Source organism: Palaemon carinicauda, chromosome 18 (genome assembly GCF_036898095.1).
Source record: "Palaemon carinicauda isolate YSFRI2023 chromosome 18, ASM3689809v2, whole genome shotgun sequence".
NCBI classification, from domain to species: Eukaryota; Metazoa; Arthropoda; class Malacostraca; order Decapoda; family Palaemonidae; genus Palaemon; species Palaemon carinicauda.
In genome coordinates this window covers 12811022-12827146 of record NC_090742.1, presented here as the reverse complement: position 1 = coordinate 12827146, position 16125 = coordinate 12811022, and the positions used below count along the sequence as shown (strand labels likewise).

Below are 16125 nucleotides of genomic sequence, written 5' to 3'. Positions count from 1 at the left end.
AGCATTTTTACCCCTGTCAGTGGGGTAGAAAGGTCAATAACGCCTTTTAACCGAGACTTTGGAGTTGGGGACGTTGACGACAGCACAGTAAGTCGAAAAGAGGGTATGGTTAGTTCCTCAACTACTCGGAATCTCGAACTACCAGAACCGGTAATAAGTAACCTACATAGAGAGTATGATCAGATAGCCAGAGAAAAAGAGGCTCTTGAAGAGGAAAGAGAGCTTTTGCGTAGGGAAGCCGACCGTATCAAGGAAAATAAAGTTGCCTTTGATGAGGAAAAGCAGCATTTCAAAGAAGAAAAAATGGCATTCCACATAGCAGAAAAGACTTTGAAAATTGAAAATCAGGTTCTAAAAGAAGAAAAAGAAACAGGCTTGATATGCAGGCTTTGATTGAAAAGGAACAGAAAATCGACACGAAAATTGAACAATTCAAGAATGATGAAAAGGAGTTTGAAAGTGAAAAAACTGCCATTTACAAGGATATTGATATTATGACAGAAAACATCAAAAAAGAAACGGAAACTCTTAGGCTTGAGATGCAGGCTTTGATTGAAAAGGAACAGAACATCGACACGAAAATTGAACAATTCAAGAATGATGAAAAGGAGTCTGAAAGTGAAAAAACTGCCATTTACAAGGATATTGATATTATGACAGAAAACATCAAAAAAGAAACGGAAACTCTTAGGCTTGAGATGCAGGCTTTGATTGAAAAGGAACAGAACATCGACACGAAAATTGAACAATTCAAGAATGATGAAAAGGAGTTTGAAAGTGAAAAAACTGCCATTTACAAGGATATTGATATTATGACAGAAAACATCAAAAAAGAAAAGGAAACTCTTAGGCTTGAGATGCAGGTTTTGATTGAAAAGGAACAGAACATCGACACGAAAATTGAACAATTCAAGAATGATGAAAAGGAGTTTGAAAGTGAAAAAACTGCCATTTACAAGGATATTGATATTATGACAGAAAACATCAAAAAAGAAAAGGAAACTCTTAGGCTTGAGATGCAGGCTTTGATTGAAAAGGAACAGAACATCGACACGAAAATTGATCAATTCAAGAATGATGAAAAGGAGTTTGAAAGTGAAAAAACTGCCATTTACAAGGATATTGATATTATGACAGAAAACATCAAAAAAGAAAAGGAAACTCTTAGGCTTGAGATGCAGGCTTTGATTGAAAAGGAACAGAACATCGACACGAAAATTGAACAATTCAAGAATGATGAAAAGGAGTTTGAAAGTGAAAAAACTGCCATTTACAAGGATATTGATATTATGACAGAAACCATCAAAAAAGAAACGAAAACTCTTAGGCTTGAGATGCAGGCTTTGATTGAAAAGGAACAGAACATCGACACGAAAATTGAACAATTCAAGAATGATGAGAAGGAGTTTGAAAATGAAAAAACTGCCATTTACAAGGATATTGATATTATGACAGAAAACATAAAAAAAGAAAAGGAAACTCTTAGGCTTGAGATGCAGGCTTTGATTGAAAAGGAACAGAACATCGACACGAAAATTGAACAATTCAAGAATGATGAAAAGGAGTTTGAAAGTGAAAAAACTGCCATTTACAAGGATATTGATATTATGACAGAAACCATCAAAAAAGAAACGAAAACTCTTAGGCTTGAGATGCAGGCTTTGATTGAAAAGGAACAGAACATCGACACGAAAATTGAACAATTCAAGAATGATGAGAAGGAGTTTGAAAATGAAAAAACTGCCATTTACAAGGATATTGATATTATGACAGAAAACATCAAAAAAGAAAAGGAAACTCTTAGGCTTGAGATGCAGGCTTTGATTGAAAAGGAACAGAACATCGACACGAAAATTGAACAATTCAAGAATGATGAAAAGGAGTTTGAAAGTGAAAAAACTGCCATTTACAAGGATATTGATATTATGACAGAAAACATCAAAAAAGAAAAGGAAACTCTTAGGCTTGAGCTGCAGGCTTTGATTGAAAAGGAAGAGAACATCGACACGAAAATTGAACAATTCAAGAATGATGAAAAGGAGTTTGAAAGTGAAAAAACTGCCATTTACAAGGATATTGATATTATGACAGAAAACATCAAAAAAGAAAAGGAAACTCTTAGGCTTGAGATGCCGGCTTTGATTGAAAAGGAACAGAAAATCGACACGAAAATTGAACAATTCAAGAATGATGAAAAGGAGTTTGAAAGTGAAAAAACTGCCATTTACAAGGATATTGATATTATGACAGAAAACATCAAAAAAGAAAAGGAAACTCTTAGGCTTGAGATGCAGGCTTTGATTGAAAAGGAACAGAAAATCGACACGAAAATTGAACAATTCAAGAATGATGAAAAGGAGTTTGAAAGTGAAAAAACTGCCATTTACAAGGATATTGATATTATGACAGAAAACATCAAAAAAGAAAAGGAAACTCTTAGGCTTGAGATGCCGGCTTTGATTGAAAAGGAACAGAAAATCGACACGAAAATTGAACAATTCAAGAATGATGAAAAGGAGTTTGAAAGTGAAAAAACTGCCATTTACAAGGATATTGATATTATGACAGAAAACATCAAAAAAGAAAAGGAAACTCTTAGGCTTGAGATGCAGGCTTTGATTGAAAAGGAACAGAACATCGACACGAAAATTGAACAATTCAAGAATGATGAAAAGGAGTTTGAAAGTGAAAAAACTGCCATTTACAAGGATATTGATATTATGACAGAAAACATCAAAAAAGAAAAGGAAACTCTTAGGCTTGAGATGCAGGCTTTGATTGAAAAGGAACAGAAAATCGACACGAAAATTGAACAATTCAAGAATGATGAAAAGGAGTTTGAAAGTGAAAAAACTGCCATTTATAAGGATATTGATATTATGACAGAAAACATCAAAAAAGAAAAGGAAACTCTTAGGCTTGAGATGCCGGCTTTGATTGAAAAGGAACAGAAAATTGACACAAAAATTGAACAATTCAAGAATGATGAAAAGGAGTTTGAAAGTGAAAAAACTGCCATTTACAAGGATATTGATATTATGACAGAAAACATCAAAAAAGAAAAGGAAACTCTTAGGCTTGAGATGCAGGCTTTGATTGAAAAGGAAGAGAACATCGACACGAAAATTGAACAATTCAAGAATGATGAAAAGGAGTTTGAAAGTGAAAAAACTGCCATTTACAAGGATATTGATATTATGACAGAAAACATCAAAAAAGAAAAGGAAACTCTTAGGCTTGAGATGCCGGCTTTGATTGAAAAGGAACAGAAAATTGACACAAAAATTGAACAATTCAAGAATGATGAAAAGGAGTTTGAAAGTGAAAAAACTGCCATTTACAAGGATATTGATATTATGACAGAAAACATCAAAAAAGAAAAGGAAACTCTTAGGCTTGAGATGCCGGCTTTGATTGAAAAGGAACAGAAAATCGACACGAAAATTGAACAATTCAAGAATGATGAAAAGGAGTTTGAAAGTGAAAAAACTGCCATTTACAAGGATATTGATATTATGACAGAAAACATCAAAAAAGAAAAGGAAACTCTTAGGCTTGAGATGCAGGCTTTGATTGAAAAGGAACAGAAAATCGACACGAAAATTGAACAATTCAAGAATGATGAAAAGGAGTTTGAAAGTGAAAAAACTGCCATTTACAAGGATATTGATATTATGACAGAAAACATCAAAAAAGAAAAGGAAACTCTTAGGCTTGAGATGCAGGCTTTGATTGAAAAGGAACAGAAAATCGACACGAAAATTGAACAATTCAAGAATGATGAAAAGGAGTTTGAAAGTGAAAAAACTGCCATTTACAAGGATATTGATATTATGACAGAAAACATCAAAAAAGAAAAGGAAACTCTTAGGCTTGAGATGCAGGCTTTGATTGAAAAGGAACAGAAAATTGACACGAAAATTGAACAATTCAAGAATGATGAAAAGGAGTTTGAAAGTGAAAAAACTGCCATTTACAAGGATATTGATATTATGACAGAAAACATCAAAAAAGAAAAGGAAACTCTTAGGCTTGAGATGCCGGCTTTGATTGAAAAGGAACAGAAAATCGACACGAAAATTGAACAATTCAAGAATGATGAAAAGGAGTTTGAAAGTGAAAAAACTGCCATTTACAAGGATATTGATATTATGACAGAAAACATCAAAAAAGAAAAGGAAACTCTTAGGCTTGAGATGCAGGCTTTGATTGAAAAGGAACAGAAAATCGACACGAAAATTGAACAATTCAAGAATGATGAAAAGGAGTTTGAAAGTGAAAAAACTGCCATTTATAAGGATATTGATATTATGACAGAAAACATCAAAAAAGAAAAGGAAACTCTTAGGCTTGAGATGCCGGCTTTGATTGAAAAGGAACAGAAAATCGACACGAAAATTGAACAATTCAAGAATGATGAAAAGGAGTTTGAAAGTGAAAAAACTGCCATTTACAAGGATATTGATATTATGACAGAAAACATCAAAAAAGAAAAGGAAACTCTTAGGCTTGAGATGCAGGCTTTGATTGAAAAGGAACAGAAAATCGACACGAAAATTGAACAATTCAAGAATGATGAAAAGGAGTTTGAAAGTGAAAAAACTGCCATTTACAAGGATATTGATATTATGACAGAAAACATCAAAAAAGAAAAGGAAACTCTTAGGCTTGAGATGCCGGCTTTGATTGAAAAGGAACAGAAAATTGACACAAAAATTGAACAATTCAAGAATGATGAAAAGGAGTTTGAAAGTGAAAAAACTGCCATTTACAAGGATATTGATATTATGACAGAAAACATCAAAAAAGAAAAGGAAACTCTTAGGCTTGAGATGCAGGCTTTGATTGAAAAGGAACAGAAAATCGACACGAAAATTGAACAATTCAAGAATGATGAAAAGGAGTTTGAAAGTGAAAAAACTGCCATTTACAAGGATATTGATATTATGACAGAAAACATCAAAAAAGAAAAGGAAACTCTTAGGCTTGAGATGCAGGCTTTGATTGAAAAGGAACAGAAAATCGACACGAAAATTGAACAATTCAAGAATGATGAAAAGGAGTTTGAAAGTGAAAAAACTGCCATTTACAAGGATATTGATATTATGACAGAAAACATCAAAAAAGAAACGGAAACTCTTAGGCTTGAGATGCAGGCTTTGATTGTAAAGGAACAGAAAATTGACACGAAAATTGAACAATTCAAGAATGATGAAAAGGAGTTTGAAAGTGAAAAAACTGCCATTTACAAGGATATTGATATTATGACAGAAAACATCAAAAAAGAAAAGGAAACTCTTAGGCTTGAGCTGCAGGCTTTGATTGAAAAGGAACAGAACATCGACACGAAAATTGAACAATTCAAGAATGATGAAAAGGAGTTTGAAAGTGAAAAAACTGCCATTTACAAGGATATTGATATTATGACAGAAAACATCAAAAAAGAAACGAAAACTCTTAGGCTTGAGATGCAGGCTTTGATTGAAAAGGAACAGAACATCGACACGAAAATTGAACAATTCAAGAATGATGAAAAGGAGTTTGAAAATGAAAAAACTGCCATTTACAAGGATATTGATATTATGACAGAAAACATCAAAAAAGAAACGAAAACTCTTAGGCTTGAGATGCAGGCTTTGATTGAAAAGGAACAGAAAATCGACACGAAAATTGAACAATTCAAGAATGATGAAAAGGAGTTTGAAAGTGAAAAAACTGCCATTTACAAGGATATTGATATTATGACAGAAAACATCAAAAAAGAAAAGGAAACTCTTAGGCTTGAGATGCCGGCTTTGATTGAAAAGGAACAGAAAATCGACACGAAAATTGAACAATTCAAGAATGATGAAAAGGAGTTTGAAAGTGAAAAAACTGCCATTTACAAGGATATTGATATTATGACAGAAAACATCAAAAAAGAAAAGGAAACTCTTAGGCTTGAGATGCAGTCTTTGATTGAAAAGGAACAGAAAATCGACACGAAAATTGAACAATTAAGGAATAAAAACGAGAAATCATGGCAGACACTACGAGTTGATGAAGCGCAAAATGCAAGACCTACTGAGAAGAGAGAGAGCCAGCATGAAGGAGAATTGCAAAGTATAAGAGATATGGAAAAGAGGGATGAAAAGGCTGATATTAAAGTAACAGATCGCCAGTGGAGGGTATACTTAGAAGAGGGACAATGGGCTCAGGAAAACGAGCCTAATTTGGATTCTATACCTGTAATTAAACTAGAGGCGGAACCAAAATTCAAGAAAAGGGCAATGGCGGAAGTGAGAGAAGACAACACTTTCGATGCAACAGTAAATAAGAAGTTTGTTGAAATTGGAATCGGAACTGAAGGTTCTAGCAACCATTCTGTCATGTCTCTGGAACAGGCTCAGACCTTGGGACTAGACCAGCAAATGAGAGAACTCACACCCACTCCAACTGGAAGCAAACGTTTCGGAAATGAATATCCAATAGGTATCTTATAAAATGTCCAAGTGACCATTGGTAATGAAGAAACAGTCAACGTTGATTTTTACATTCTAGATCAGAAGATGAAACCGGGAATTTCTCTAGGCCGCAAAGACTTGTGTCGTTACGGATTCATCCGCAAATTTAATTCAAATGGATCAACAATCTTTATTGATAATGACCAAAACAGGAAGAATGTCAAATATGAAGGATCATCCCTATCGTTCAACGTCCTTCTGAGCAAAGATATCAAGGCTCCACATGCTAAAGTCCTTATCTCAGAAGGTAGCACGAGTTTAGTGAGATCTAATTTCCTGGAGAAGAAGAGAAAAAAAGGACTGTTTAACTTTGGTTCAAGAACACCTAAAATAGATTCTCTACTTATAAAAACCTGTTACGGAAAACTGGCCCCTGTAGAAGTTCTCATCAAGGACGTCTTACCTGGGGGCGATGGAGATATAGTTTTGGGCACTGATTTCCTAAGAAGGACCAATGCTATGGTGGACTACAAGCAGCAGCGGTTATTCGTCATGTATGAAAAGAATTGCTGCTTCAGTATCAATCTGAATGATGATTTTTCCCAAGATCTAAGTCATTGAGTTTCTTATAAAAAAAAAAAAAAAAAGTTAATGTTGCGTTTTGTGTGGAAAGGTCACATGAGGTGGATCGTTAGCCTGACTGCTCCAATTGAAGGATATTTGGAGTAACTGCTCAACTCGATGGATTTGTGGCTTAAACCCTCGGCTTAAATGGTGCTTGGACTAACTGAAAAGTCTGGCTCTGCAGAGGGAAGGAACCTGGCTGATTCTAGTATGCTATGTACCTTGATGGGGTGTACAGGACTTTGTCAAGTGTACAAATGGTCGGATATCTAGATCTATTCTTTCGGATATTAACCTTCAGGTGGTTCTGGGGGAATAATCTAGAAGACCGGCTCTGCAGAGGGATGAAGCTGGGATTCTTCTAGTATGCAGACTAGTTCTTGGAGGTTGGGCCAAAACCATTTTTCTGGGGAAAGAAGTTGCATCATCTTTTTGAGGGAGGCATTTATGGTTAGGTGAACAGCAGCAGCAGAAACTGCAGCTGAGATAATCAGCAGCAGATGCAGCTGAGAATAATCAGCAAAAGCACCAGGAGCTGAGAATAATCAGTAGCAGCTGCAGCTGAGAATAATCACCAAAGCAGCAGCAGCTGAGAATAATCAGCAGCAGCTACAGCTGAGAATAATCAGCAAAAGCAGCAGCAGCCGAGAATAATCAATAGCTGCTGCAGCTGAGATAATCAGCAGAAAATGCAGCTGAGAATAATCAGCAATAGCAGCAGCAGCTGAGAATAATCAGCAGCAGCTGCAGCTGAGAATAATCAGCAAAAGCAGCAGCAGCTGAGAATAATCAGCAGCAGCTACAGCTGAGAATAATCAGCAAAAGCAGCAGCAGCCGAGAATAATCAGCAGCAGATGCAGCTGAGGATAATCAGCAGCAACTGCAGCTGAGAACAATCAGCAGCAGCTGTCTCTGAGGAAAAAAAACTAGCAGCAGGGGCAGAAAAGCAGTGGAAACTGAGTAGCAGCAGCAGCAGCTGAAAAGCAGTGGAAGCTGAGTAGCAACAGCTTAAAAGCAGTGGAAGCAGAGTACAAGCAGCTGCAGCAGCTGAAAATCAATGGAAGCTGAGTAGCAGCAGCTGAAAATCAGTGGAAGCTGAGTAACATCAGCAGTAGCACTTGAAAGGCATTGTTACCCTGACTTCTCCACTTGATGGATGTTTGGAATAACTGCTCAACTCGATGGATTTGTGGCTTAAACCCTCAGCTTAAATGGTGCTTGGACTAACTGAAAAGTCTGGCTCTGCAGAGGGAAGGAACCTGGCTGATTCTAGTATGCTATGTACCTTGATGGGGTGTACAGGACTTTGTCAAGTGTACAAATGGTCGGATATCTAGATCTATTCTTTCGGATATTAACCTTCGGGTGGTTCTTCTAGTATGCAGACTAGTTCTTGGAAGTTGGGCCAAAACCATTTTGCTGGGGAAAGAAGCTACATCTCTTCGAGGGAGGTATGTCATGAGAGTTGTGCATCCAACAACTGCAGCTGAAGGGTTCAGCTGACTACGTCTCCTAGAGGCTGGAGTGAAAGAAGCATTAACAGACCTATTTTAGGACATCAAGTGACAACCTCTGGCGTGGCTTAAAAACCCGTAAGTTTAATGCCTAGAACAATGAAATGGGCTATAATATGCTTCTCTTCATTCTAGTGAACTACATCTTAAAACATTCATGGTGCACCTATAAATTTGTCATCGGTCAGGATTGGCTACTACACTATGGGACTAGCTGGAGTAAGGGAAGTTGGCCGAAACCTATTTCGGTAAAAATAGGCAACCTCTGGCGCGGTGTAAAAACCCCGTAAGTTCAATGCCCAGAACACTGAAATAGGTTTCAAATGGCTTCTCTTATTCATCAGTTAGCATCAATTATCATAAGAAATTCTACTGATGAATTATGAGTCGTTAAGATGACGAAACAAGGGAGGGAAGGAGGGTCGTGGGAACCAAGCCTGCAAAAATGAAAGTGGGCTAAACCCACCTGATGAGCCCTATGGTAGGGGCGAAACCCTCATGGGCGTCACTTTGGTAATAGTAGTGGAAATATGTATGAATGAAATCAATATATATATATATATATATATATATATATATATATATATATATATATATATATATATATATATATATATATATGTACGTATGTATGTATTGCAGATGTAATGTTCCTTAGCACAAAGATAACAATATATGGAAGTCCACATAAGGACAATTAAAAGAATATGTGTATATGTAGAAATGATCTATAGTTTCGTCCGCTGCAGGACCTATTTTTAGAGTGTTTATTTTGAAAAGGCTCTAAGAAGAGGTCCAGTGGCGGACGAAACTATAGAACATTTCTACATATACGCATAATCTTTTAATTTTCCTTATGTGGACTACCATATATATATATATATATATATATATATATATATATATATATATATATATATAGTGGCGTCAATGTGTTTCCTACAGGAATTCTCAATTTCCCAAGCTTCTTTAAGTTTTCAAGTATAAGACTTTAATTTAATAAACGATGAATATTCATTTTCTTCATATTTCATTCACTACAACACTGTTTCGACAAAACTATGTCTTCATCACGTGATTATTGATCAACATAAGTTTACAATTCCTTTTATATATGAGGTTCTACAAAAATAAAAGGAATTGTAAACATGCTAATCAATAATCCCTTGATAAAGACATAGTTTTGTCGAAGTACTGCTGTAGTGATAGGATATATGAAGAGAAATAGTCATAGTTTCTTTGATCAAAGGCTCACTACTGCGAATCTAAAGAAGTTGAAGAAATACGAGGATTCCTGTAGGAAACATTAACGCCACTAAGGCAATCGCCTTCAATGAAAATAGCATTAGAGAGAAGCTGTGTTCTAAAAGCACACACGCACATGTACACACACACACATATATATATATATATATATATATTATATACACACACATACACACACACACACACACACACACACACATATATATATATATATATATATATATATATATATGTGTGTGTGTGTGTGTGTGTGTGTGTGTGTGTGTGTGCTTTTAGAACAGCTTCTCTCTAAGGCAATTTTCATTGAAAGCTATTGCCTTAGTGATGTCAATGTGTTTCCTATAGGAATCCTCGTATACATACATACATATATATATATATATATATATATATATATATATATATATATATATATATATATATATATATGTGTGTGTGTGTGTGTGTGTGTGTAAATATGTATAATGAATAGACAACGTCTCAACGGCGTGTAGAAATCGAAGGCATCTTTTCCTCGGACAGATCGTCCTGCAGATAGTTTTCAGGATAACAGCAGAAATATATATTTACTCTTCTCCATTTATTGTTTGGTGTCAAAACGTAAATAAATGGAGATAAATGAATGTATTTTTTGTTGTTATCCTGAAAACTATCTGCAGAACGAACTGTCAGAGGAGAAGCTGTCTTCAATTTTTGGAGGCTGCTGAGACGTTGTCTGTTCATTATAAACGTAGAGTAACATGCCCAAATAACACACACTCACGTGCACACACACACACACACACACACACATATATATATATATATATATATATATATATTATATATATATGTATATATATATATATATATATATGCATATAACATAAATATGTATGTATATACAACAAATGTAGCCGTTTAAAGTCCACTGCAGGACAAAGGCCTTAAACATGTCCTCAATCATTTCTGGGGTTTGGCCATTTTCATCACCACGTTGGCCACTGCGGCCTGGTGAAGGTGGGAGAATTTAGCCCGATCGCTCACAGCAAATCAGCCTAGTATGGGTAGCACTGACTAGTACAGTTTTGCTAAGGTCTCCCCCCTCAGAAAGGGATCCCTTGATAAGACATGGTCTGAATGACATCATCTTTCTTTGGGCAAATCGACAAATAAAGTAATTAGTGGCAGATTTGGAAAAGGCGATAGTGTTATCAGAAATAAAGATCGACTGTATGAATAAACAAATGAAATGGCAGCACAAGTAACAAAATCATTCAGAAAGAGAAACAGTGACACCGATGAATGTGACGGAAGGTGAGGCAAGAGCTTATTATTATTATTATTATTATTATTATTATTATTATAATTATTATTATTATTATTATTATTATTATTTTTATCATTATTATTATCATCATTATTTTTCTTCTTCTTCTTCTTCTTCTTCTTATTATTATTATTATTATTAGTAGTAGTAGTAGTAGTATCATTTTCATTAACTAGTTGGAAAAGCATAATGCTATAAGCCCAAAGGCTCCAACATGTAAACATTGCCCAGTAAGGAAAGGAATCGAAGAAATAAATTAGCTACTGGAGAAGTGATAAACAATTAAAATGTAAAAATTTAAGAACAGTAACAACATTAAGATGGATCTTTCACACACACACACACACACACACACACACACACATATATATATATATATATATATATATATATATATATATATATATATGTATATATATATTTTAAAAACTTAAAAAATCACTTAATGAAGAGAAATAAAATAGAATAGCGTGATTGAGTGTACCTCAAGCAAGGGAACTCTACCCCAAGACAGTGGAAGACCATGGTACAGAGGCTATGACACTACCCAAGATTAGAGAACAAATGTAGGGAAATGATAATAGATATTGAAGTAGGTCTAGAAATCGTCAAATCGACAACAACACAAAGCGAACAAGTTCCCCAATTGATAACAAGTATTCGTTATCTGTAAAGCCAGAAGTGTCTGTTTTATGATCACAGCAGCATTTCAGACTAGCACATAAGTCTAATGTTACATCAAGCTACCATTTACGATTTTCCTCGGGCTAAACGACGACAGAGGTGTTAAGTGGACTAACGAAGAATGCACATAATAACGGAGAGAGAGAGAGAGAGAGAGAGAGAGAGAGAGAGAGAGAGAGAGAGAGAGAGAGAGAGAGAGAGAGAGAGAAATCAACTGTGATTTGAATGTTTACAAAATAACATAGAATCGTAACGTTACTAATACATTCAAGTAATGTCTCAGATTCAAGTCTTGTTTCACCAACTCACAAAGATCTCTCTCTCTCTCTCTCTCTCTCTCTCTCTCTCTCTCTCTCTCTCTCTCTCTCTCTCTCTATATATATATATATATATATATATATATATATATATATATATATATATATATACATATAGATATAGATAGATAGATAGATGGATAGATCATCTCCTCCTACGCCTATTGATGCAAAGAGCCTCGGTTAGATTTCGCCAGTCGTCTCTATCTTTCTTTCGTCCTGTTCTAATCGTTACTTGGTTTATAAATGTCCGGATTATGAAAGCATATTTGGCCAGGTGTTGGAACCGGGGAGACCATTTGCTAAGGATAGTTTAGAGAGCAAAATTAAAACAAAATTAATTGTTAACGAATGTATAGTAGAAGAATAATAAGTAGGTGCATGAAGATTGTACCTAAAGTGGGTTAGATTATATTCTTGCTATAAGCAAATATTGATTACATAACTGGTTCTCATATTAACGGTATATCAGAAGATTGTAATTATAATACAAGACGATTGATTAAGGATGCATACATACATACACACAAACAAACGAATATCTATACATGCATATATACATACTTTATATAAATTTATATCTTTATAAATATATATATATATATATATATATATATATATATATATATATATGTATAGATATACATATATATATATATATATATATATATATATATATATATATATATATATATATATATATATATATATATATATATAAATCGTTTCCTAGTCTAGAACAATACTTAATCACTGTTTGACTTTGTCCCATTCATTCATTCCTTCCTTTCTTTCCTCCTGCCTTCCTTCTTCCCTTATCTCCTTATAGGAAACTTTTCAGGGAGATATCCAAGCCTCTACTGACGCAATATTTGTTCACAACTTCTAAAAAGCAAAGGAATAAATATACCAAAATCCGAATCAGCTTAAAAAGCGTCTTTTTCTTATTGTCAGGTTTAGGCCTATATGAATTTGGCGAAGAGGTTACTATGGTTTGGTGCTCGGTCCGGGGAGGCCACGCCTCACTGAGTTGCGATTATGAAGTTGAAAGAACTTTAAAAGCAACAAGAAGGCGTTAGAGGCGAAGGAGAAAGTTATAATAGTGGATATAGCTTAGGGACTAAGGGAAAGATTATAAAGACCCCTTAAAATGCCTACAGTTAACCGCCTGAGATGCAATGCTAGCACTAATCTCCCAAGGGATGGCTTTTATAAGTTATAAGAAGCAGTTGTTGTTCAACTTATTCGTTAAAGGAAAAACGCATATTTCTAAAAGATAGGCCTAGGCCTATGATTACCTTACTGTACGTAGTTGAAGTATGGCTGGAGGAAGGATTGTTCCGTTGGATTGAGGTTTTGGGTTGAGTTATAGGAGGAGTGGTAGTAGGAGGAGAAACAAATGCAATTCAATAAAAGGTTGATTTTGTAGTTAAGTCAAACCTTGCATAGTCTTACTTCCCATACGGAGTATCTTCTCCAGAATCCAGACACCTTCCCTCCTCGGTGTTCCTTCCCTGTGCATAATAGGTATTCCTCCTTCTAAGCTCATGCACGTACGTACGTACATACACGAATAATATCTTCCTACCAAAATACTAGATAGACAACCAACATCACCACCAACACACCGCCTCTACGAATACACCACCAACCTTTGTCACCAACGCCACCTTTACTCCCAGTCCCTCATCAGCGCCAATATAATATTCTTATCACTTATCTTATAAAAATTAACTTTAAAGTAATAGCTTTTAAATAAAAAAAAAACTAATGGAAATCTTATTTGACATTTAACCAAATAAAAGCAAAATCGCTATTTTCATATTTTGAATCTGAGAGAAAACTCGCTAGAGTTCGGCTCATCCAACTCGCTGGAACAATCGGGTGTTTATAGCCTGTGTCGACTCATCTATAAATTAAGCCAAATAATGAGAGAAGATTCTGGATAAATTGGGTAATAAACGTGGCAAAATTCATGACAAATAAAGCCAAATGCCGAGAGAAAATTCAGGACAAATTAGGTAAAAAACGCGGGAAAATTCAAGTCATCTAGTTAAATCCCTCTCAGAGACTCAGACTCTCTCAGTGTTGCTTTAAGAGTTGTGAAGTCAAGACATACGCGCGCGGTTTTGGATTTATCTATTAATTTGACCTGCAGCGGTGCATCATTGTGAAAAGTAAGAACAACATTTGATTTCCATGTGTAGAATATTGATTAATATTGTTCTATGGGTGTTTCCTTGTAGGTGTTTTGAACACCGCGCTTTCGAGTGGGGAAAGGGCAGCCAGATGTTACTCGGATATTTCGTAGTTTTACGATATTTTAACATATGCTCTCGCCGTAATAACATCAGGTATTACTTCTTCAATGCGTCGTTGGGTTAAATATTTGGTAATTTTTTATTGTATTACAGGGTGAGATTTCGAACAGAAAATATATGTTTTCCTATAATATATAACGTGATTTAACCGAATTTACTGTTCAATTCAATCGGAAACAAACAGATCAACCAATTCGGCTAACTTTAAGTTGCACGGTGTCACTTCTCTTACGAATGTACTGCGAACGATATCATTAGCAACGTTACCAATAATACACAGTGTTACCAACGTTGACGTATGGTACACAGAGTTACCAACGGCACGCTGACATTACTAACGATAGCAATGATAGATATTTCCATACAAATTTTAAATAATTTCTCCATATACCCAATATATAAAAAGTACAAAAAGGGCACAGAACCTAACAAACCCACCTAACCTAGCCTAGTAGTATGACAGGTCACAAAATAACATTTGATCTACATCGGACGTTGGCAGCACTGGCTACTGTATTTTTTCATGACACAATCTTTGCAACGGCGCCTCCAAAGTTTATTCAGATATACTGTTTTGTATTTTCCTCCGGTTATTATAATTTCAAGAAGGTAATGAATAGAGAAGAAAAGGCGGCTTGTTTTACGTTTATATATCGATTCCCCAGTATGTTTTCCCCACCCAAAACCCCAAGTTCCCACTGGGGGTCCCCCATTATCGGAGGATATAGATGAATATATATTTCTGAAACTATTCATTTGTATCGGGAACGAGTGTCATTTTCGAAGAGAGCGTAATTTTTTCTATAAGAAAAAGTAGTTGTTTCCCTGTAATACACTACAATGAAACCAAAATATTTATCAAAGAATAATCTCCAGGTGAGTAATTTCATATATTTTATCAGAGGAGAGTTCTAACGCCCAAAAGAGGGTTGCCATGACAACGTTAGGCGCGGGTCGGCATCGGCCTAGGCCTAGGTATAATAGTGGGTGGCTTTTGTCTACGTAAATATTCACAAGTTTTCCTTTATAAATAAATGAATGAACAAATAAATAATGTGCATAATATTGCTCTGAGTTAGATGATAACATTAGAAACTGATTTTATTGAAAACAGTGAAGGAGTTCTTCAGATTTTGATATAAATTGTGAGAAGGATTAGAAATTTGATGTGATTTATTCACCTTTTTTTATACTTGTTACAGAACTCATGACATTAATGTCTTCCTTAAGAGAGAGAGAGAGAGAGAGAGAGAGAGAGAGAGAGAGAGAGAGAGAGAGATCAAGCAAGCAAGCAATAGTCTGAGCTGGCTACGTTGATTCTACGATCTCTCTCTCTCTCTCTCTCTCTCTCTCTCTCTCTCTCTCTCTCTCTCTCTCTCTCTCTCTCTCGTATTTTTATCATCATTGATCAATTTTTATTTCATAATGGCATTCTTTATTAGAGGTTGAATCAAACGATGATAATATTAATGGTAACAGAGTATTATGTCGAGACCTTATACCCGAATACACAGAATCTCCAACATATTCTACAACAACATTCTTCATTATTCTCCTACACTTAGAAATCTATCTCTAATACGCAGCTAGTACCTGTTTTTCTCCAACACTTTACATTATCTTTCAACACTGTCTTTCACAACGCCA

General features: G+C 35.2%; 1 protein-coding gene across 1 annotated transcript; it reads left to right on the top strand.

Annotated features, from left to right (window-relative positions):
• The first annotated feature begins 494 nt into the window (after positions 1 to 494).
• Positions 495 to 6482, top strand: LOC137657170 (cytadherence high molecular weight protein 2-like). Its single transcript, XM_068391516.1, has 5 exons — positions 495 to 2208; positions 2410 to 2685; positions 2887 to 3480; positions 4954 to 5633; positions 5730 to 6482. Exons 1-5 carry the CDS (start codon positions 495 to 497, stop codon positions 6480 to 6482), a joined length of 4017 nt encoding a protein of 1338 aa, XP_068247617.1.
• Positions 6483 to 16125: the final 9643 nt, after the last annotated feature.